Source organism: Nanorana parkeri, unplaced genomic scaffold (assembly GCF_000935625.1).
Source record: "Nanorana parkeri isolate BGI_ZX_2015 unplaced genomic scaffold, ASM93562v1 scaffold89, whole genome shotgun sequence".
Classification (NCBI taxonomy): Eukaryota; Metazoa; Chordata; class Amphibia; order Anura; family Dicroglossidae; genus Nanorana; species Nanorana parkeri.
This window is the reverse complement of record NW_017306357.1, coordinates 526,916-549,021: the sequence shown is the minus strand read 5'-3', so window position 1 is coordinate 549,021 and position 22,106 is coordinate 526,916. Positions and strand designations below refer to the sequence as shown.

Genomic DNA, 22,106 nt, shown 5'->3' with positions numbered 1-22,106 from the left:
AATCCATTGCTCAGTGTAAGCTATAACTAAAGGGACTCATGGATTACATGAATTACTTTTCCTGTGATCAAAATGGAGCAAAAAGAAAGGTAAGTATGTGCTGCTTGAGAGGGGGACATTACATTAAATCTGTTCCTTTTTTTCCCCTTATGGGCAAAACACAAATTCACTTTAAAAACTATTAGTCACCATTATGTATTTGTATGGATGCATATAAAGAGAGTACAAGGTCAAATTCTACTTTAAAATTTTTGCTATTAGCCCATCTTTTCAGACTGGGATGTTTGCATGCAAATGACCTGAACTGGGAGTTGAAACGGCTTTTTTTCCCCTGCCATTGAAGATCTCTTCCCCAACGGCCCAAGCTAGTTTATTATTTTTCCAGTACACTAATGTGCAGACTTGATGGAGACTTGATGGAGCCTTGACTTGATGGAGCCATGATGGAGCCATGCATTTGATGCATAACCAAGAGGGAATCCCTTGTTTGGACTTCCACCAATAGCCAGAGGTAAGAGTGGGAGTACTACGACATTTATGGAACGTACCTGTAACTTGATCAACTAAAATTCTTGAGGTGATGATGCGTCCATACTGTGAAAATAACTGTTCCAGCTCTTTCTGCGTCATCGTTTTTGGAAGGCCGCTAACATACAAGTTAGCATCACGGATTGATGCAGAACTGGGACGGGCATAGGAAACCTGGCCAAGAAGAAAAGCAGCATTTGTTATCAGGTGTTTACTCAAATGCACAGTCTACTATGGAAGTAGAAAATAAATTAAAAAAGAATTGGTCTTAACAGTAAACAATGTTTTTAATAGCAGAGCTGTTTTAATGTTTATATACAGTATAATGTTCATATATAACCCACATGTTTCTCTCATTTTCTAAAGCTTGGTTAAGCAGCCTTAAAGTGTAAGTTTGCAATTATTGTTTCCATTTATGAACAATAAATGTTATATGTGCCCTCAGAGTTGGGGGAAAAGAGATGACAGAGTAGTCACATGGCCATTTGGAAAAAGAACAAAAAAAGTATTTAATTTTCATCTGAATGGTATGCTTAACCATTGCATTGCTTTTATGTGTTTAATGTGCCTTAAGTTTAATCATTACCCTTCCTATAGGTTTCCCTTAAGGCAGCCATACTATGTGGGTCTGCCCTTCCATTTCATCATGACTGAGACATACAATACAGGGAAGAAATCTCATATAGGTTAATGGCAGCAGAGTTATTGGGGTCTATTCACAAAAGGGTGAATAGTTTGGAGAAGTGAACAATCTACATAGCTGAACTGGAAAGTGAGCTGAATTGGAGAATTTTTCCAAATCGGCTATTTTTCCTAGATTGATCACTTCTCATGCCTCCTCCAAACTCTTCACCCTTTTGTGAATAGACCTGTTAGTGTCACTGAGATAGAGGACTGGCTACACAGAAGGGTCCTAATTTTTGTGAACATGTGCCTTAAAGTTGAGTCATGGGGGCCCAAGCAATAAGCTTTTCTGGAATTAAATGGGGCTTATTTATATGGCTACATATAGATACAAACAATGTTTAGTAGAGGTCATAATTAATTATAGTGTCATAAATGGATGCTGTCTCTTCTAAGAACTTGACATGAAAGCCAAAAGACCAATGACACATGTACATTTAAGGAAAGTTTAAACAAACTGCAATAAACATAAGTTGCTTATGGTGACCAATGAGCTTCCATTCTTTAATTTTATTCAATTTGTGAAACGAAAATAGAGAAGCTGTCGCAAACTGCCCACCATTAGGATTATGGAGTCTATTGACCTCTGATCTGTTACTGTTATCCTAAACATGGCAATAAAAAAAGAGGATTTGTTGGTTGTACAATGAATGCACACAAAAGCAAATATGAATGGTTTCCATCTGCCTCTTTGATATCCAAGTTAAGAATAATTAGGAATGATTAAGTTGGCTTTCCCCCATACATGTACTGATTGATAATACATTAGGCCATGAAAGGCCCAGGCTGGCTCAAAATGATCTTATGCATGGGCACCTCTATGTTCACCTCTGCAGCTCAACAATGAAAGAATTTACTTAAAGAGATGGTCACCCTTCTATTGTATATTTTACATGACATAAACTTAGGTAATACCTTTCCCTAATTTAGTCATCATACGGACTGGCTTTTTTCATTTTTTTTTGGCCCCACTCCTGTGCTACATAAATAAGTTTGTAAAGTATTACGCACCCTCTCCAGACTCCAGATCTGCCCTCCGCTTCCTCTATTATCCACTAGAGCTCAAAGCATCATGGACACACACCCTAGGGGAGCATCATCCTATCACAGGGCTCAAAGCATAATAGCACAGAGAACGGTGCTGACATAATGATATCAGTGCTGCTTTCTGCATCATCGAGGACCTCCAACCAACACCACCAGAGGAGAAGTAGGACCCCAGGATGTCAGAGGACTGGCCAAAAAACTGAGGTAAAAAGGAATGCATAGTAAAAAATGTTTAAACTATGGTGTAGCAGATGTTTTAGGGGGAAGCAAGGTGGCCTTATGTAATAATAAATAAACACAAAAAAACTAAGACTAATTTATTTGTTCAGGACTTTAAAAGGACTGATAAATGGTTTTCTTATCATGATATAGTCGTGTTTTTTTTTTGGAAGGCACCTATCCTTCTTTTTCTAGTTTTAAAATTTGCGGTTGGTCCTAGTCTGCACACTTAGTAGTGTGGTACACCATTTAGTTTTTGTATGGCCGATCAGCCATAGAAAACACAAATTTGAAAACAAAGACTAGGCCAGAAGTACACAGCAAAGTGAAGATTTGTGAACAGGCACATAATTAAATATAAAGGGGAAAATAAAGGACATACAACAAAAATATTACAGAGGTAAACATCTACTTTAATGGCTGCAGATCCTCTATTCCTGGACTGCGTGCTGTAACTAAATCATTCATCTAAAGAGCTAGATTATCATTGTTATTTAATTCTCTTTCTGTGCAATAAATTACTACACATATCTAATAAAAGCTCAGCTATGTTCCTTTGTAGCATTCCTGATGTGCAAGAGAGTCCCCTAAAACACATCTAATCCACCCCCAACTGCAAAACGATCGCTTTCCTTCTTTATCTGATCCGCATTTTAAAAATAGCTGTTGACTCAACACAGAAAATGTGACTAATGTGAGATTCAGCAGAATGGATAAAGAAAGACAAACGTGCAGTTTTGCGTGATTGGCTGAATGTGGGTCTTCTAGTTCAATGCTCCTAGTAACTGCAAATATTGCTTGTAAGACTCAGTCCTAGAAACATGTATTTCAAATGTCATTTGTAGGTCAAACAACGCTTTGCAACCTCAGCTGCCAGTCTGCAGGATTTACAGCAATGCTGGATGGCAAGAAAAGCTGCAGGCGCTGACGGGGTTAAATTAATGTGTATAAGCTATTTTGTTAGCCTAAATAATTCTTCCATGCCGTGGAAATGTTTAGCTAATGAGAAGTAAATTTTTTTGAATGCGCTTTCAATCCCATTTCTTCTCCCCAAGAGGCGGATTTGCATTGTAAGTACAGAAGACCAAATTTGGTGCAATTTTTTACGGAATTTTTTGCATAATTTCAACACAAATTGTAACAGTTTTATGACACTTTAGCATATTAAAAATGAACTCTAGTCAAAAACAAATAGATATGTATTTTCAAGCAATTATGCTTGGAATGTATATCTTTTCCTACCTATGAAGCCTTTCCTTTATTGTGTAGCAGCTCATTGTTTTTTTCAGTTTCCCCAAGCTATGCTGTTCTTTTTTCTCTGAAGACAGTGACCACATTCTTTTTCATCCTACAGTTATCTCACTGGGTGGCCACTCCCTGGATTTTGGACTCACAGTTGTGCTCTGTGTGGTAGTCTAAGCAGCTACCCCAAACCTGAGACTATCAAGCTTTAGTCTATGAGCCAAAATCAAAACATTCTAAATCAAATTATAACATATATTATGGCAAGAAATATATTTCAGAATGTTAATCCAGTGAGTCATCCTATTAGATTTGGATTTAATTGTGGCATTTGTTTTCCATGCTGGAAATTGGATCATGCACTGTAAGGTTTTCTTGACTTCCTCTGGATCGTCTTTAGGTTGACTGCACATTTAGACGTATATTCCAGTAATATCTGGATGGTATCATTCCATTAAAGGCCTGTTTTTGCACGCAATGTTGGCTTCTGGAGCTGGTAGCTCTCAAAGAGGGGCTTTTAATAAAAAAGCTTTCCAAATGCCAAAGATCTCTATGTATCTCTTAACATGAGCCTAACACTTAACTCTACCTTCATCTGAACCCTTATACTCAACCTATTCTATTCAATTAACCCTTAACCTGCACAACAACCTGCCCCTATAAACTTAAAGTGTATGTAAAGCCAGATTTTTTTTTAATAGAGTAGGGAATAGCAAAGACCTCGCACTGTTTTTTTCTGTATACAATTGGAAAGATTTTCCTTAACTTTCTGTTCCAAACAGGAAGTAAGAGGTCCCTCCAAAGCTGGGGGATCACCCCCCTTGTGACAGCAGTCACCAGTTTACTTGGTAGGTTTTCCCTCACCTCTTGTTCCTGAAAAATCCAATAGTTTGCATTTTTCATCATTTTCTGTACCAATGGTCATTAGGAACTTCCCACATTCTATCGAAAACCAAAAATAGTTTCAGCTTTACATACACTTTAATCTTAAATTAACCCTAACACTTACCCACACTCTGGCCTTTAACTTAACACTTAAAATTAACTCTTAAAACATTAGCTTTAAGCTCTTATTTGACATTAAAACATACCTATAACCAGTAAACTTTGACGTGGAAGCGGACCTTAACCTAACACCTACAGTGACACTAAACTCAGGAGTTATATCTTAAAAATGCATTCAAGTACCTTGACTTTTAACAAAAATTTAGCTCATTTGTACATCACTCAGCTGTAGATTCTCAAATCATCTCTGAATTGGTGCTGACACTGTCCTTCCTTCTGGAGGGTGGCTACTTTTGTAGTGTTGTAAAATAGCCACTGCTCCGAGCTCACTCCTGTGATGGACTACAATCTCAATACAAATCTGTAAACTGAACATGAGATTGTAGTCCACCACAAGAGCGAGCTTAGATCGGTTGATACTTTACAACACACACAGGGACCATGGGGAACAAAAGTAGCCACCCTCCAGAAGGAAGGACAGTGTCCGCACCAATTCAGAGATGATTTGAGGATCTACAGCCGAGTGATACACAAATAAGTAGTTAAATAGTTAATAGTGAATGTATTTTTAAGATTTAATTCCTGAGTTTAGAATTACTTTAAATTGGCCCCCTAGCACTAATGTAATGTCGAGGAACACGCTGAGTGAGATTCTGAACATGTCAACAAACATCTCACTATACAACTAAGCAGAACATTTTGGTATGAAATATTCTAATTTATGAATGAGGTCCTTTACAAAGATCCCAGGTCACATGCTTCGTAGTTCAATGCAAGTCAAATATGTCATACACCAACTTGTTTTCTTTAAAATGCACCATTAAACTTTACCATCTATTATAATATTTAATGAAAAACAATGACCAGATAAACATGCTCACCTTGATGGTTTTGGTTTGTAGTCTGAGTCCATTTAAAGTGTTAATGGCTTTTTCTGCATCCTTTGGATCAATGTAATTAACAAATCCATATCCTAGGCTCTGCCCTAGATGGAAAAAGAAGTAGATAAATTGGGAACCAATCGTTTTTTCAATAAATGCACAATTTACATAAAACGATCTTTCCTAAGGTCATAGCTGATCTGAGGGTCAAGAAACTTTCATAAGGATCTAAACAACCACACTAAGGCTAGCTTCACAGCCTGTCATTTACAACTGTAGCTGGCTCAAGAGCACGTGGTCTGTTGCGGGGGGCGGATCTCAGTAACCATGCATTTGTAGTACATGAAAATACATGAATTGTTCCAATTGATGCAACAAAAACTGTTTCTGAACTATTTCCCATGATGCTCTGCAATGCATATATGTGAACCAGACACATTACAAACAATGGGATGACAGGTAAAATGTGTGTAAATTGATCAAAATGCATGTGTTATGATGCATAAGAGAGAACAGGGCCTAAAGCTTTCGCCTGTATTGCCACAGCCAGTATTGCCACAGCCAGTATTGTTTTCTGTTATTTTTATTACACTGTTATGTATTTCATTGCTTATGATCATGTTATGGTATGTTCCTGACAACTAGTGGTAGATTAGTGCTACTACAGCTTCATTTATGTATACATTGGTATCTTCCATTCAACCTCCCTCAAGTTTAGTGTTCATTTGAACAGTCTTTTAGTTAGAAACTCCCAGCCTCTCCTTCCCGGTCTCTTTTCACTTCCCCCTCACTGTTTTAAGAGGGTTGTGTTCATTCTGTACAAGGCTTTAGATAAAGATGTCTTTCCACCTCTGAGAATGACAAGGGATCACATCCTCTGTATTGTCAAGCCTGAATAAACTACACTGGATTCTACTCTGAAGAGTTGGATCCTGCCTGTGGATACCATCGGCTCAGTAGATTGTCATACTATCCATACAGACTAGTTTCAGGATGTATGTGCAAATCCATAAAACGGTGGTTCAGACAGAACACCTGATAATGGAAATCTTAATGAAGTAGTTTGTGTAATGTGCAAAGGGTCAAACCTATAGTACAGGTAAGTTTATGGAAAAGAAGACATATAGGTATGTGCACAGAGCTTTGTCTTTTGAGCAAAATTCTGATGTAGTGGAAACTTACAACTAGCTTCATGTCCACGTATCCCATTAAAGAATAAATTGGAATACTGTCTACCCAAGTATGGTTCTCATGTATTATTGCTGCAGTGCCTCAGCTGAATGGATCTGTGGGCTTGCACATGTATAAAAGCAACCCTGTTGGATTTTTAAAACATGAAACTAGCAGCTCCTTGCAAAGATCTTTCAGCAAGCTTCCTTGTTCAGTGCAGCGCAGTCCGATGGTGCGGGCAGTGAGACCAATAGGCATAAACTGGAAGCTTTTTACTGAGCTGCTGGCTTCAAGTTTTAAAAAAACCTGACTTTAATGCATGGCAGCAGGAATTCTAAACACTGCTTGTCAAAAGTATTGGGCAGAAAGAGCGCTGCAGCCTCAATATTAATAGAGGATGCAGCCTTAGTTGAGTATGGTGCAACATGATATGATGTCCATTTTTTAATGGGGAAGAATTGCAATCCATGTCATGATTTAATTTCTGTCTTCGAGATTACTCCTCACTTCCTGTCCCTGTGGCAACCATGCAAGAAAAATGGATTGATTTGTCCATGTCCCTGTCGGAGATATATCTTATCTTTTCCTGCCATGACAGGAAGAAAGGAGATATCACCCCAACAGGGACACAGCAATAAAATCCTGACAAAGACTCTAACACTTCCCGCTCTGTCCAAAACGCAGCAAAGTTTTGACTGCATTTGGGTAAAAATTCACTAAGCAAAGAATACCCAATCGCATGCAAGGCAAATGAGAAAACAATATTTTTGCTTGCACATGATTGGACAATGGTGGTCAGCATACCTTTAACTCACTAAGTTAAAGGGAACATTCCACTGCAAAGTGACTGTCTATTTGCCTTGAGTAAATTGATCCCAGCAACCCCTGACCCCCTTTGCTAACCTTATCTACTCCCCCTCACAGCTTCTTACTCCTCTGCAGCTGGCAAACATACCCAACTCTTCTGGGTACGGTAGAGAAAGTGACATGCTTTCCTGTGACTGTGCCAGGGCTTATCTGCCAATCACTAAGCTCAAGCACTGTGACATGACAGAGTAAGTGATGGCATTGCTCCCCTGAATCACTGTCTATTTCAGTGCCGACTATGAAGGAGCTGCAAGGGAGAACAGATAAGGTGAGGTGAGCCCATCATAAGTAAATTAACAATGTCTCTTCAAAGCGTTCTTCCGTAAGCAATAAATAAAATAGAACATTGGGGCTGCACTTGACTTCATTGCAACTAGCAAAGCAAGAGAAGCTATATAGAGTATTCACAGCATAGTGAGCTGTAAATTAAAGATCCGCTGTCTGTAGAAAAAAATACTTATTTATGCATCAAATTGCAATTATGTGTTAAAATTAAATAAATTAACCATTTTAAGTTTCACAATATGACTTCCTTGTTTATGGACACAGTTATTAGCTTCATAGCATTGTACAGCTGCTCTTCTCATCTACACCATTCGTGAACAGAAACCCAACATGACTATAAGGTTCAGCGTTCTTCTGCTCCAGATCTTCCTCTCTTCAACTATCACAGCGTACAGATGTATTATTTATTGATTTACTATGCAGTACTTACAAAGTACAAAGAATCATTCAGATCGGTGCCTGACTTACGGTCTAACAGCCACACAAGCACATACACACACTCCAGGGTGAAATTGGCCAATAACAATTAAATTGCAAGTGTGTTTTGGGTTGCCCGAAGAAACTATAGCTTTGAGTTGACCTTCATTTCAAGGGATAGTTCCTTTGTGGGAACCCAGGGCCTTAATTGCCCCTCCTTTAAATGTGACAAACATGGTGCCCTCCATAGATGCAGTAGAGCAACTGAGCCAGGGGGACTCAAAACTGACTAGCTACATATTGCTTTGTCACAATTTTTATACGGCTATTACATTTGTATATATTATTTATATATTCTATGCACTTCTATTAGAAATTCTAAAACAAATTAGTGTGCTGCAGATTTATAATTTTTAAATGTTGAGGTCATAGAAGAGGGAAATTAAAATCAGAAAGCCAAAGGCCCCATAACAATTCTATTTTAGAATTATGTCATAGTCCTGTCAGACTAAACCTGTGAACATACCTAAAAGAGAGAGAAAGAGCAGAGTGATTACCTTATCAGCATGCTACTGCTCTTTAACTGTCTAGTCAAAGGCTGTACAGATTATAGACCAGGATGTGTTACTTAAAAGGATCCTCTTAGGATATAAATATAGCGGTTGTCATTGCAAACTTAATTTTAAAGGTATAAGCTCCAGAGCTGTACCCTGCCCTTGCTTCACTATAAAGTGAGTCACTGACCTGGAAAAAGCACGCTTGTTATGCGTGTCATTACTTTATGTCAGAGTAGTTATGGAGTTAAATAGATGACAGCCTGAGAGCAGATATCTTCAAAACAGGTAACATGCATATTTTTGGTTTGACAGCCTGCAGATAAGTCTAAAATACCGGCTGGACAGAATTAAAAATCCTTTAGGATTTAATAAAGTTCACACATATGCATACTAACTGTGTATTTAGTTGTTTGCCTAAAGTTCAGGTTTAAAGTACAGCTAAAGGTTCCTAAATGGCAGTCTAAATCAGGGGTGCCCACAATTCTTTGCGTTAAGATCCACTTTTCAAATGATGAGCTCAATGAGATCTGGCTGTCTCTCCTCGCTTTTTCTACTGGCTGTCTCTATGCTCTTTCTCCTGGCTGTTTCTTCTTGCTCTCTCTCCTTGCTGCCTGTTCTTGCTGTCTCTCCTCATTCTCTCCCCTGGCTGTCTCTCCTCATTCTCTGCCCTGGCTGTCTCTTCTCTCTCTCTCCCCTGGCTGTCTCTCCTCGCTCTCTCCCCTGGCTGTCTCTCCTCGCTCTCTCCCCTGGCTGTCTCTCCTCGCTCTCTCCCCTGTCTATCTCTCCTCATTCTCTCCCCTGGCTGTCTCTCCTCATTCTCTGCCCTGGCTGTCTCTTCTTGCTCTCTTCCCTGGCTGTCTCTCCTCGCTCTCTCCCCTGGCTGTCTCTCCTCGCTCTCTCCCCTGGCTGTCTCTTCTCCCTCTCTCCCCTGGCTGTCTCTCCTTGCTCTCTCCCCTGGCTGTCTCTCCTCGCTCTCTCCCCTGGCTGTCTCTCCTCGCTCTCTCCCCTGGCTGTCTCTCCTCGCTCTCTTCCCTGGCTGTCTCTCCTCGCTCTCTCCCCTGGCTGTCTCTCCTCGCTCTCTCCCCTGGCTGTCTCTCCTCGCTCTCTCCCCTGGCTGTCTCTCCTCGCTCTCTCCCCTGGCTGTCTCTCCTCCCTCTTCCCTTGCTGTCTCTCCTCCCTCTTCCCTTGGTGTCTCTCCTTTCAGAGGCATCTCAAATCTTCACAGTTTTTTTACCTGCTTCTGGCTCTTCATGCACGCTTTTCTGTCCTCCTGTGGTGCTAGTGCGGCTGAATATGTCAGATGCTGCAGATGGGGCATCTTCAGTGTCCAATACATTTGGCAGCACTAGCACCACAGGAGGGAGCTCGGGACAGCGAGCCAACTTGCAATACTAATCTACCAGCTTTAACTTGGCAAATGACTGGTAGGTTGTAATCGACCTAATGGGCACCCCTGCTCTAGATCATATTATGTTATTTTGATTTTTCCCCCAGCTGACTTTAAGATTTGTTATTTTAAGGATATTTCTCCTAAATTGTGTATTACTAGAGCAGAAACTTATGAAACCTCTCTACAACTTATTGATATGGGGATATATATTTTATTTGTCCTTTCTTATGGTTGTGGCATGTGTTTATTTGCTTCCTATGACATTATTTGCAAATAATCAAACCGTACGATGTTGGTGGGCTGATGGCAGCGTATCGGTGGAATGGAGCCAGCACTGTGCGGTCTCTTTGGACATCAACAATGTGAAGCTGGGGACAGTGTAGGACTCAAATTGTTTCCACAGTGGTTGCTTCTCTGGTGCTGGCTTTGAGAAGAGCCTCTGTCTTCAGAGCTTCCCTTATGGGGATGTACCAGGGCTGCAATTCTCTTTTTTGCTGTTTCCACCGTACTTCTAAAACTATGTGAAGCGGAAAGGGACTTCCTCTTTTTAATGTGGGATGGTGGAAATTCAGCATGAGAGCAGTGGCATTTGTATGGAGTGCTAGGCATGAAAGGAAAAGTACGGGGCATAGCTCCCCAGCTCTTCACATACGCTGTCCTGTCCTTCCGCTGTGCTAGTGCATCCAATTGTGTTGGACGCTGCAGGAAGGGAAGGATGCCCCTCCCCGTCTGCAGCGTAGACACATGATCTACCAGCATTAGTTTCGCGAACGACTGGTAGTTTGTGATCGACCTAATGAGCACCCCTGGTCTAAATAAATACCAAATCCAGTTACTATGTGATGCATAAGAGTCATAGAATAAAACAAAAAATGCCTTTACTGTTCCTGACTAAGCCAAACTCTCCTTCATTTGTGTCTCACCTGTTTCCCCGCCCAGACACTGCAGGTTACAGTGGGAGGGATTTAGCAACAGAGTCAGTGCTATCAACCCAAAAAGCAGTGGGAAGGACTAGGTGTGGCGAGGTGTGACAAGCTACAGGCATGTGAATCAACAGTGCCAATGCTGATAGTCACGCCTCCTGAAACATTTTTTCATCCCACCGCAGTGCAAGAAGGCACAGCCTACATAAGAGTGGCAACTCTGCTCTGAATTCAGGAGCAGTGCAGCATTGTTGAAAGCTGCCGTAGGTGGATTTTACAGGCAGGATCAACAGATATTTTGTGGGCGTTTGCAGGGGGACGAAGAGATAATTGTAAGTGCAGATGCACTCATAATTGAAGAGCAGCAGCACATATTTTTAAATTGCAGGCAGCTCTACTTTAAGTAAACTCCCACAAAGCCTGCACACTATTTATAAATGTCATATGTAAACACAAATAATAATTGTTTTAGAATAGTGCACATAAATTCAAATTTGGAGAATAGCAACAAGCATGGGGAATGATGCCAGCTAAAAATACATGTAATTTCCATAAATAAGAAAATCTTGTGACAGTCAGAATTACATTTACAATTACAATATTCTTTTACATATGACTAATTGAAATTGCACTTATTGTTGTTGACTGCTATGTGCAGCTACATCCCTCACAATACAAGAAAAATAAAGTAAGAAAAACAAATTAATTGAAAAATAATAGAAGTAGCAGGTGTAATTAGGACAGGAAGAAGAAGAAGAAATCAGCAATGTATTTTTTTAAACTATAAAGTGCTTTATAGGCCATATCATGGATAGTTGATCCAGAATGAAGTTAACTGTAAAAGTAGTTAAAGAAGAACTCTAGGCATATTAAACATTAACCCTTGCAGATGAGCTACCCCACACTGCAAGGGTTAAGACCTCATTTTGGTCTAGGATATCAAATAAAAAAGATATACTCAACCGATCCTCAGTCTGGTTACTGAGGTGGTTACTACTTACCTCTGTCCCCCTCGTCTCCAGATATGGAATGTCTCTGGGCATTATCACGTCCAGTGCAATTGAATGGGAAAAATGACATCACGGGTCCTTAGACTGACCCTTGCAGTACAGGGGTAGTCCCACAGCAAGAGTTTTATATGCACAGAGTTCTTCTTTAAAACTGTATGTTCTATCAAAAAGAGATACCCTATTTGAATTTTTAGATAGACTGTATACTAATATATTAGTATCCGCTGTTCATAAAAACAAACTTATTTTAAACACACTGAACAACTAGCTCACTCCATTCAGACTCGATATCAAACTTACCATGCCGATGATAACTATTATGATGACTATGATAAAATGTATTATACTACACAGTCTTGCATGGTTACACCTATCAACACAACACTGGACATAGTAATACTGCAACTGGACATGATTGTTATACAAAGACACAAAGCACTGCACCTCTCCACGTGACCTGACCACTGACAATGATCATAACACACTCTAACATACAGTACAAAGACATTAAGGACTACACCTCTAATCACTACCTGACCACTAACCATGATCATAAAACAATTCTATTCTACAGTATAAAGAAACAGAGAACTATACCTCTCCATATGGCCTAACCACTGACCATAGTCATATTACAATTATAATATACAGCATAAAGACACAGAGAACTACACCTCTCAACATGAGCTGACTGTTGCCCATGATCATAATATAATTCTTACATACATATGCCTCTCAACATAGCATGAGCACTGTATATGACCATAATACAATTATAATATACGGTATAAGAACAAAGTAGTGTACCTATCAACATGACCTGACCAAGGGCCATGGTCATAATACAATTCTAACATTTTTTACAGACACTGAACACTACAGCGTGCCCAAGATGTCTTCAGGGGGCATGGGCATAATGCAAATCTTTTACACTCTACATACATATATATCTATACCTTCTGACTACTGAAATCCAAAGTAGATATCGAGGCAGTCACGGGTCTTGCAGTGGAGATAAGTCAAAGCTTCAGCATTTTATTGTCAACATTTTGTTGGATCTCAGTCCATCTTTCTCAAGACCTTCTGACCACTGAATATCACTCCCACATATACTGAACACTAGACCGCCCAATGACTTAGCCACCAGAGACAATTTCAAGACAGGACATACACTTTTTCATGGCAAAAAACCTCCCTCACACTGCTCAGCAAATAACTCAATATATTTACAGATCTCTGATTTAGACGGGTTTACACCCTCCAGCCTGCCAATAGCTGGAAATCTGTACAGAAATTCTGTAGTATTGCACATACCCTGGGCCTGCACAGCAAGATCTGAGGTCTGTTATTATAAATGTTAGATGGCTAGGAGCTATTTTACACTTTGCACAAAGTGCATTTATCCTGTGAATGCTAATATGTTTATGTGCAGCCACTTCTAGTATACATACACTCCAGCTATGGCTGAATGGCATTTCATAGGGCTGGTTTTCTGACAGTGACCACGGTGGATTATGCCTTTGTAAGGTGGGTCAAACCAGTCATATGTAGTCTCCATCAAAAGTCTACGTGACAAAGTGACAACACAGGAGCAAAACATTGGTGGAAAATGGGTGGAAAAAACATTGTCACCTTATGACAGGAAGTGCCTGAGTAAGGTTCTCCACGCCAGGATCCCCAGGTATTATTTTAATGAAAGCTGCCTGTTTAAAAACATTGAAAGTGTCTTTTGAAATTACATTAACACGTTAAAGCTTGTATGAAATTTTAGTGATTGGGGTTATATATACTTTAACAGAATATTGGACCCATCAGCTGTCTGGGTCTGGTGTCAGCTATGTACTGCTTGTCAGCTGTATGTTGTACACAGTACTGTAAGCATGCAATGTATATTGCTCAGTGGCCATTACTGGATTTGTGCTGCACAAATGGAAGCTGCTCTCATGAATAATTCAAACTGTATGTGATGCAGGAGGAGGCAGCAGCAGATGTGTATAGAGAAGAGTCAGCAGTGTAATTCTAAGGTTAAAATAATGCAATCCACAGGGATCAAAAGGTAAAAATAACCACACTCTAGTGCAGAGACAGCAGACTCCAAGCCATTCTGCTGCTCCCATGTTTTCTGCTGATAACACACAGTCCTTGCACAATGTCACCAGCAGGCTGGCAGCTCCGAGAGCTCAGCTCATCACACCGATAAAAGCAAATACAAGCAAATGTGACTTGTGCACACTTCAATTAGTATCCTAATCTAGCTGTAAGATGCATTTGTCTCATCCCTGGGGACCGCAGGACAAAGATGAAGAAGAAGCCTTCTAAAACATGGGATTTATTTAATAACACAGTGCAAGGGCTATGGGCTACTAGTACATCAACCACTGGCACGGGATCAAGATATTTCTAATAACTTCGGTGCCCTAGGTTAGACACTTACTGTTGCCCCCACCCACCCCCATACTCATACCAAATTCCACCATCTCTACCACTAATCTCTCTTAGCTTAATATTGTTGATATAATGTCCGTTTATACCACACAGATCCCCTTTGTCCTTTACTTTCCTCAAACAGTGTTACATACACTTGTATATTAAGGATCCATTGTCTTCCCACATCTTTATGGCATTATCCATCCTAATATACTCTAACTCCAGCTCCTGCCCACACATGCTCCTGCATTTTCAATCCTACTCTAAGTGCCTTCCACATGCATATGCCATATAACAGGCTCCTCCTCTTCTGTCTGCCCCACACTGAACTGCAAAGGGTATTTATAAACGGACAAAACCGTACAGTAAATTTTTTGTGGTTACATGGTATTGTGCCAAATCACTTGAGAAATGTGCACACACTGTTTGTTAATTGTATGCAAGTCTGCTTTACTTTGCAAAGTGTCGACCATTCATCCTTCCACACATAGACCCACCTTTACTATACAGTGTGCTTGGCTGCTTTGTACTTCTGCCTATGCGAGACATCACTAAATGTGGATGCATTCATGTCATGTATGGGCGAAAAGTCCATAGTACAAAGCAGCTGTGTACGACGTAAAGGAAAGCCAGGTATGTGGGTGGGAAATAAAAGGTAGATCATTTGGAAAATAAAACCAATTTGGATCAAATTAAAGCACAAGGTACAAACATTTTACAAATGATTTAGTACAATATCAGCTGACCCCTGAATGGGTTACCATCAATGCCCATCTCTCTTGCACACATTTATTCAAAATATCACTGTAAGAAAAAGTGGAAGTAGGACATTACAGCAATATTAATGGGCTCCCTGCCCCCAAGTGGCCTGCGGTAACCTAGTGGGATCCAATGGGGATCCCACTATTAAGGTTTTATGGGAGAGAGTTTCCACCTCCTGTGATATTTAATAGGAGAGTAGTATCCTTCCTTATCAGGTACTATACTTCCAGTATACAGTATTTTCAGGGCATTGATATCACACAGCGGACTAGCCTTGATAGCTATATATTACAGACAAACATGAGAATAAAGTTAACATCATACAGACATTCCTGGCTATTGTCAAGCTAATATACTCTTAAAGCATTTCTTTATGTTATGTCTTGAAATATCTTTGCTCCATTGTCCATTCAGGATCTCTCTGAAGTCAACACAGTAACTACTATGCTGTAGGGAAAGCTAGCAACAACGGAGATGCAGTGATTAATTATTGGAAGGAACAGCGTTCCCATAAGGATGTAGATGTTCACAGGTCAGATTAATTCTGTTTCCTGGTTATTTATGGTTTGGGAAGGAAAATGTGCTCCAAATAAATATGTTGTGGTCAATAAATGTCATGTTATGTTATTGAAGAATGCATTGAGAATGTAAGAATATGTGTTTTATGCACCATCTAATGAAAAGGTCATTAAATAAGATATCAGTTACAAGCCTAGCTAGGAGCTTTTCTTGTCTCAGAGCTTGTCGTGTTCAGAGGATCTCAGAATCACACTACCTAGAGACCCTTGCTAGCTCTCATTCTATATCGTACAATTACTGGCTGCAGGCACCGCTTCCGTGCCAGTGATTTGAAAAGCTTTGAAGTAAAACCCCAGATAAAACATTTTTTTTTTAATGGGAAATATTTAGTAGGGAAGGTGACACTCAGAGCATGGCTGTGAGCTAACTCTGATTTCTACAGTGCATTGTCCTCATATTCTAGGGAGGCATTCCCTATAGTCTAGAGACCATGCCACTGGCTGTTTATTTAATTGGCCAAAGGAATATTTGTAAGATATACAGGTGAAACTCAAATAATTAGAATATCGTTCAAAAGTAATTGCAGTAATTGCTGCAAAAGGGGCCCAAACCAAGTACTGAGTACATATGCATGCTTGTACTTTTCAGAGGTTCGATATTGTTCTATGTACAATCCTTGTTTTATTGATTGCATGTAATATTCTACTTTTTTGAGATTGTGGATTTGGGGTTCTTGGGGTTTTCATGAGCTGTAAGCCATAATCATCACAATTATGACAAATCACGGTTTGAACCGTTTGAAATCGAAGCAGATAGCACAAAAAAACAATGAAGTGATACATTGATAAAAAATGATTAAATGCATTATTACATATGACTTTTGTTATCCCTGAGTCTATCTAGACCCCTGCCTCCCATAATACTCTCCATAGAAGCACTGGCAGGAGGGTCAGCACTCACAGCAGCAAGGATTTCCTTGCACATTGTTGTCAGTCTATCATGTGAGCATGCTTACATGAGGGTAGAGCACAAGGATGTCATATATTGTCCAATCAAAGATGCTGGTTGGTCCTGGACCAGGCTATATTGCTATATAGTAATGTAGTCTTTATGGGAGTTCAGAACTTATTTGTGCTGTTAGGTATGGGTGTCTGAAACACAAGACTGGCAAAACAAAATTACCAATCCTTTGACAGGTAAAACAGTTTATCGATATGTGTTTCACAAATGCAGTAAAAGGGTATATACTGGGATTTCCAATGTTACTACTTTAAATTAAATATTTCTATTTATCAATGCTTCCTCTTCTGTCCGATCAGAATCTGATCTCCTGTAAAAATTAACCTTAAGCTGGTCATACCCTGATTTTGGCCATATTCAGGGAAATTGGTTAAAATTCTAACAATGGATTACTGAAACAACTTTTGTCAAAGAGGCCTGGCCAAAAACTGACTGCTTGGTAGCCCAGCAGGGGAGATTTATCCATCCGCACTGTTTAGTGTGGATAGAGGAATCTGCTACATTTTGTTCCTTCAGCCTACAGGCTGAATGCAAGAAATCTAGTGTATGTCCAGCTTTAGGCTAATGTAGCTTGGACTTATTATCAGATGTATTCTCATATCTGAAGGGGTGCAGGAGATAATATTTTGCAATCATTCAAACAGAATATGAATATACTGTACACAAAAACATCACAGATGAAATGATTTTACAGCCTAGCTGACAGTCCTTTTTAATTTACCCAAACTGGTAAAGGGATCTTGTCTATCTGTCTACGTGGACATCTTAGGAAAAAGCTTTATATATTTTTTTGTTTGTTTATCACCCATTCATAGTAGCCTAGCAAATATTTTGGGGGTTTAATTTGAAATTATGGAGGCTGTCTTATCTTTTGGAGGCTGTTTTATGTTTTTTTACAGCTTTTTTTTGTTATATTGCACTTATTCGGAGTCTCAGCCTGAAGTCTGTTATTAATTATTTCCTGTTGCAGTAAGTGTAATTGTAAAATGCGGTTATCTAGCACAGGCAGGAAGAGGACCTAACAGACAAGTGAACAGGCAGATAGTTAAACCAATCAAGGACATCTGCACAGGATATCTTCTAATCATCTGTTCTATCCTGTCTTGAACTATGCTCTTGTGTTGAAGCATCAGCCTCCGACAATTAAAGGAAAACGCCTCTTTAAAAAAAAAAAATCTTGTCTTTTCTAAAGGCAGACGGAGACTTAGCATTCTGCACGTTGAAAATTGCAGTGTGCTTTCTCCATGCTGGGCTAATAAGGGCTACAGTAAACCAATGTGAATCATTCTCCCTATGTCATGAGTGTGGGGTACAACAATCGTTTTCAGGACAGACTACAAGCAATTGTTTTTCAAAAAGCTATTGTTTTCTCCCATATGGTTTTATATATACAATATGTCCTTATAAATACTAATACATATAAAACAGCTGTTTCTCTTTTGTGGTGTGTCAGCAGTACTATCACCAGAATATTTTTTATTGCCAGCATAAAATGGAACCTTTAAAAGTAAAACATCCTGCCTTAGACTAAAGTCAAACGGGCGACTCAGTCATCAGCGATCCTGCCGCTGGTGATCTGAGGAAATTGCCTCTGGCAGGATCGCTAAGAAGCTGCCTGTTTCTTCCTATGGCATCGATACCTGTGTAGCTGATGCAGCAAGATGACGCTCCCATTGCTAGCAATCGAGATTCAGCAGTGTTCGGGCCAGCAAAAGAGTGACATCTTGCTGCATCTGGATACCTCTTTAGCAAGCATGACACCGGCAATTTGTAGCCAGTGGTAAATCGCCCATCTGACAGCAGCCCAACAGCAGACATTACAAGATGCACGCTATTGCCTTAATAAGTCAGAAAACCCTTTTCTGTGCCCTTCACTAATTTAGTTTCACTTTGCTAGCAGGGTCTGACTTTTTCTTGACTTGATGGCTAAGTTTCACCAGCTGCCATCCATCTGTCCAGGAAATGTGCCTTTACCGACCACTGAGGCAGTCTCATTAGACACTGGAATGGCACTGGATGACAGAACTCAGCCAAGAAAGTAAGGCCACCATAGCAGAGTGAAGCTGAAGCAAAGAGAAGTGCAGAAAAAAGCTTTCAAGGGTAATAAATCTTGTAATGTCTGCTATTAAGATGGCCATACACTGTGCAAATGTCAGTGGGTGCCCCTGGCGGCACCCTTTTGGCCAGCATTTCTTGATCAGCTGATCAAAGGAGCCTGTTGGAAAACCTTCTTATGAACAGATTGGGCAGCCAATGAGCCACCAGCTCTATTCAGGTATCCTGACAGCGTCCGGCAGCCGCTGTCAGAATACAATGAAGACAACGGGAGATTCCTTGATCAACGCTCGTAAGCATTGAAGGCGGAATCTGCTATATTTTTTTCTTTCCGCCCGCCGGTTGAACTAAAAAAATAGAACAGTGTTTGGCCAGCTTTAGTCAGCACTGTTGCTTTAAATTTTAAAAGTAGCACAGGTTCTACTTTACTTCACCAGGTTTATAGCTAAGCCTGGTTTCATTTCTTCGGCCCGAAAGTGTGACTTGTATATGGGAACGTTCATCTGGGGATGTCATTTGCTAATCTAATGTCTCTACCCGATGTGCTGTATGACGTCCCACATGATTTGAAGTCCCTGAACTGTATCGGTTTTATCTTGTTCTGTTTGTTTTCTTTATGTCTTTCATTAATAAATATTACTTTGACTGAAAGAAACACAGGTTCTTTTTAAGTAATCTGAGTTGGAGAGGAATATCTAAACAAACAAGGATGTTGAAAGAGCTCTGCTGCCTTTTCACCTCCAATCACCGACTTTACGAAGCCATTAGTGGTAAGAAGTTCTATGCAAAACCTCCCTGGTCATGTAACTGGCCAATGCCAGTTGGCCAGAAAGAGCACCAATTGGAGAGGTTTATCAGAGAGATAGTTGCCACATATAAACTTGCTATTAGCAGCAGTAACCTTAAGTAAAAATCTAATTAAGGTCAGTGATTGAGGGTGCACAGACACCAGAACACTTTGTACATGGATGTATCTTCAGGCATAGGGGTGCTGGGTCCTAACTGGACCCATTCTTGCAGGGCTGCACGCAACCAGTCGGTTTAAAGTCTACTTTAAACTATTTAAAGCATAGTATGATTTAACAGTAAACATAATGTTGTGCAAGAGGAAAATGTGGAAGTTAAACAAGATCTTTCCCTATCTTAGGCCATTACTGTAAGAACTCAACTAAAATTCGTCACAGCACGTCAAATGCAACAATGGCGATGCTCAACTGTTATTATTAATAAAATACCCTAAAACACTCACATTTTAAACATACACAAAAACATGGTATTGACCTACGTTGCCTACTCATATCCCTTCCACCACATAGCTTTCCCCATGACTACAGGTGTTCTTTAAGCCCTGGGAACATGCACCACCTGAAAAACTTCAGAAACCGCTAACATTGAGCTTTATTATACTAAAAAGCAGTAACAAACACTACTGACCTTTCCCAAAGATAGGGCCCTCTTCAGTAAGGGGTTTCCATTTTGTGCCAGTGGCAAAATTCTTGAAGTGTTCCTCCAATTGTGTGCCTATGGCAAAAATCCTTAGTGAATAGGGCCCAATAATAGTTATAGTTTCTGTATGTCAATCACATTTCACATATGAACATTTTGAAAAGCTGAGCGCAAATATCTTACAGCCAAAAGATGCACAATCTGAGAATAAAAGCCATACAGTATGTTGCAGAGGTGTGTAATCCTAATGGTATGCAATATATGTTTATTAACAAAACAGCTATTATAATGCAGGGAGTAAATGGGAATTTGCTCTGGTTCTAAAAGTACAGGGGAGACACCAATGCCCATGCTAAATTCTGTGCAAACATTGACTATTGCTGACTTATTTCTAATACTCTTTCATCCTGCCCTCCCATGGAGTGGCAGTTTCCAGTCCTGGCAATTGGGGGGGTAGGTGAGCGGGCATGTTGGCCAAACCAGGAAGTGCTGGGCTTGTCAATAGGGCACAAACAGTGAACACAGCTGCAGGCAGTAGGGTCCTACTCTACAGAGAAGTAAGGGAGGTTCATGGTTTGGAGGCAGCTGTGGTCTTTCCGTACAGGTGTGCTGTAAAGCTCATCTGCAGGCAAACAGCTTTTTGTTAGTTTTGGATAGGAGTGTTAAAAAGTTTGACCTTTGGTTGGTTGGTTGGTTTTAAGTGTTGTGTGTGTCCCTGTTGGTGACACTTCCCCATCCCTTCCTGTCCGGTGGCCCACAGGAGAGAAATTAAAGGAGAAACCTTCACAATGAGGTCTCAGACTGCAATAGAACCTGGGAGATGTTTTAATCTTTCTCTATTCTATCTCAAAACTAAAAAACATGTTTTGGTTGGAGTTGGGCTTTAACAGCAAAGGCTCTAATCCTTGCCGACATGCAGAATTCTTTAAAATAAGATCCTCTCACCTGTCAGGAATGAAGGCATGAAATTACTGGCATAAAAGATCTCATTTCATCCTAGCCTTGCTATAAATAAACTACCAATCAACAGAACACTTTTACCGTGGTTGCTAGAATTTTAATATCATTTTCACTGATACTTTTTTTCTGTACTGGCTGGTCTAACAGCACGGTATGCTATGTTGTGTGGAAGGTTGCATGATTTATATGATATCACCTAGTTGGAATAGCAAAACTTTTTCCATTTACATTTTTCTGTCCAATACATGTTAAAAAATTAGTAAATGAAAAAAAAAAACCAAGCAAATATTAATACTAATAAAGGGTATGTATAGTCTTTACAATTTTCTGTGTAATATAAAATGTTAAAGATTGATGTAAATAATGTTAACTACGTGTGTCTGTGAAGTTTCTATTTTATCCAGGTCATAGTACAGCTAGTAGTAAGTAGTCACATTCAACTGGATTTGTGCTGTAATGTTGGCGACATTATGTAGCTTCTCCAAGCTACTTCTTTAGTTCTAATGATACTCTTAACACTCATTAGGACTAAAGAAGTGGCTTGGATAAGCTACAAAATGTCTTCAACATAACAAAACAAGGCCAGATAAATGCAACTAACTACCACTAGTTATCTATGTGTGTTAATGCTTAAATAATGCTCTATATCTTTTTTTTAAATATAATTTTCTATATGTATATATATATATATA

The 22,106-nt window shown here is 39.7% G+C and overlaps 1 protein-coding gene across 7 annotated transcripts in view; it reads right to left on the bottom strand.

Moving 5' to 3' along the window:
* The window catches only part of ELAVL4 (ELAV like RNA binding protein 4), a 110,408-nt gene that overhangs the window by 10,698 nt on the left and 77,604 nt on the right, over window positions 1-22,106 (bottom strand). For 5 of the 7 annotated variants that reach the window (XM_018552492.1, XM_018552491.1, XM_018552490.1 and 2 more), the window contains exons 3-5: window positions 20,443-20,529; window positions 5,607-5,710; window positions 549-702 (exon numbers count right to left, since the gene is read on the bottom strand). In XM_018552492.1, the coding sequence (XP_018407994.1) occupies window positions 549-702; window positions 5,607-5,710; window positions 20,443-20,529 (345 nt within the window). The remainder of the gene's footprint in view (window positions 1-548; window positions 703-5,606; window positions 5,711-20,442; window positions 20,530-22,106) is intronic. The other 2 variants (XM_018552496.1, XM_018552493.1) reach the window with 1 other exon arrangement.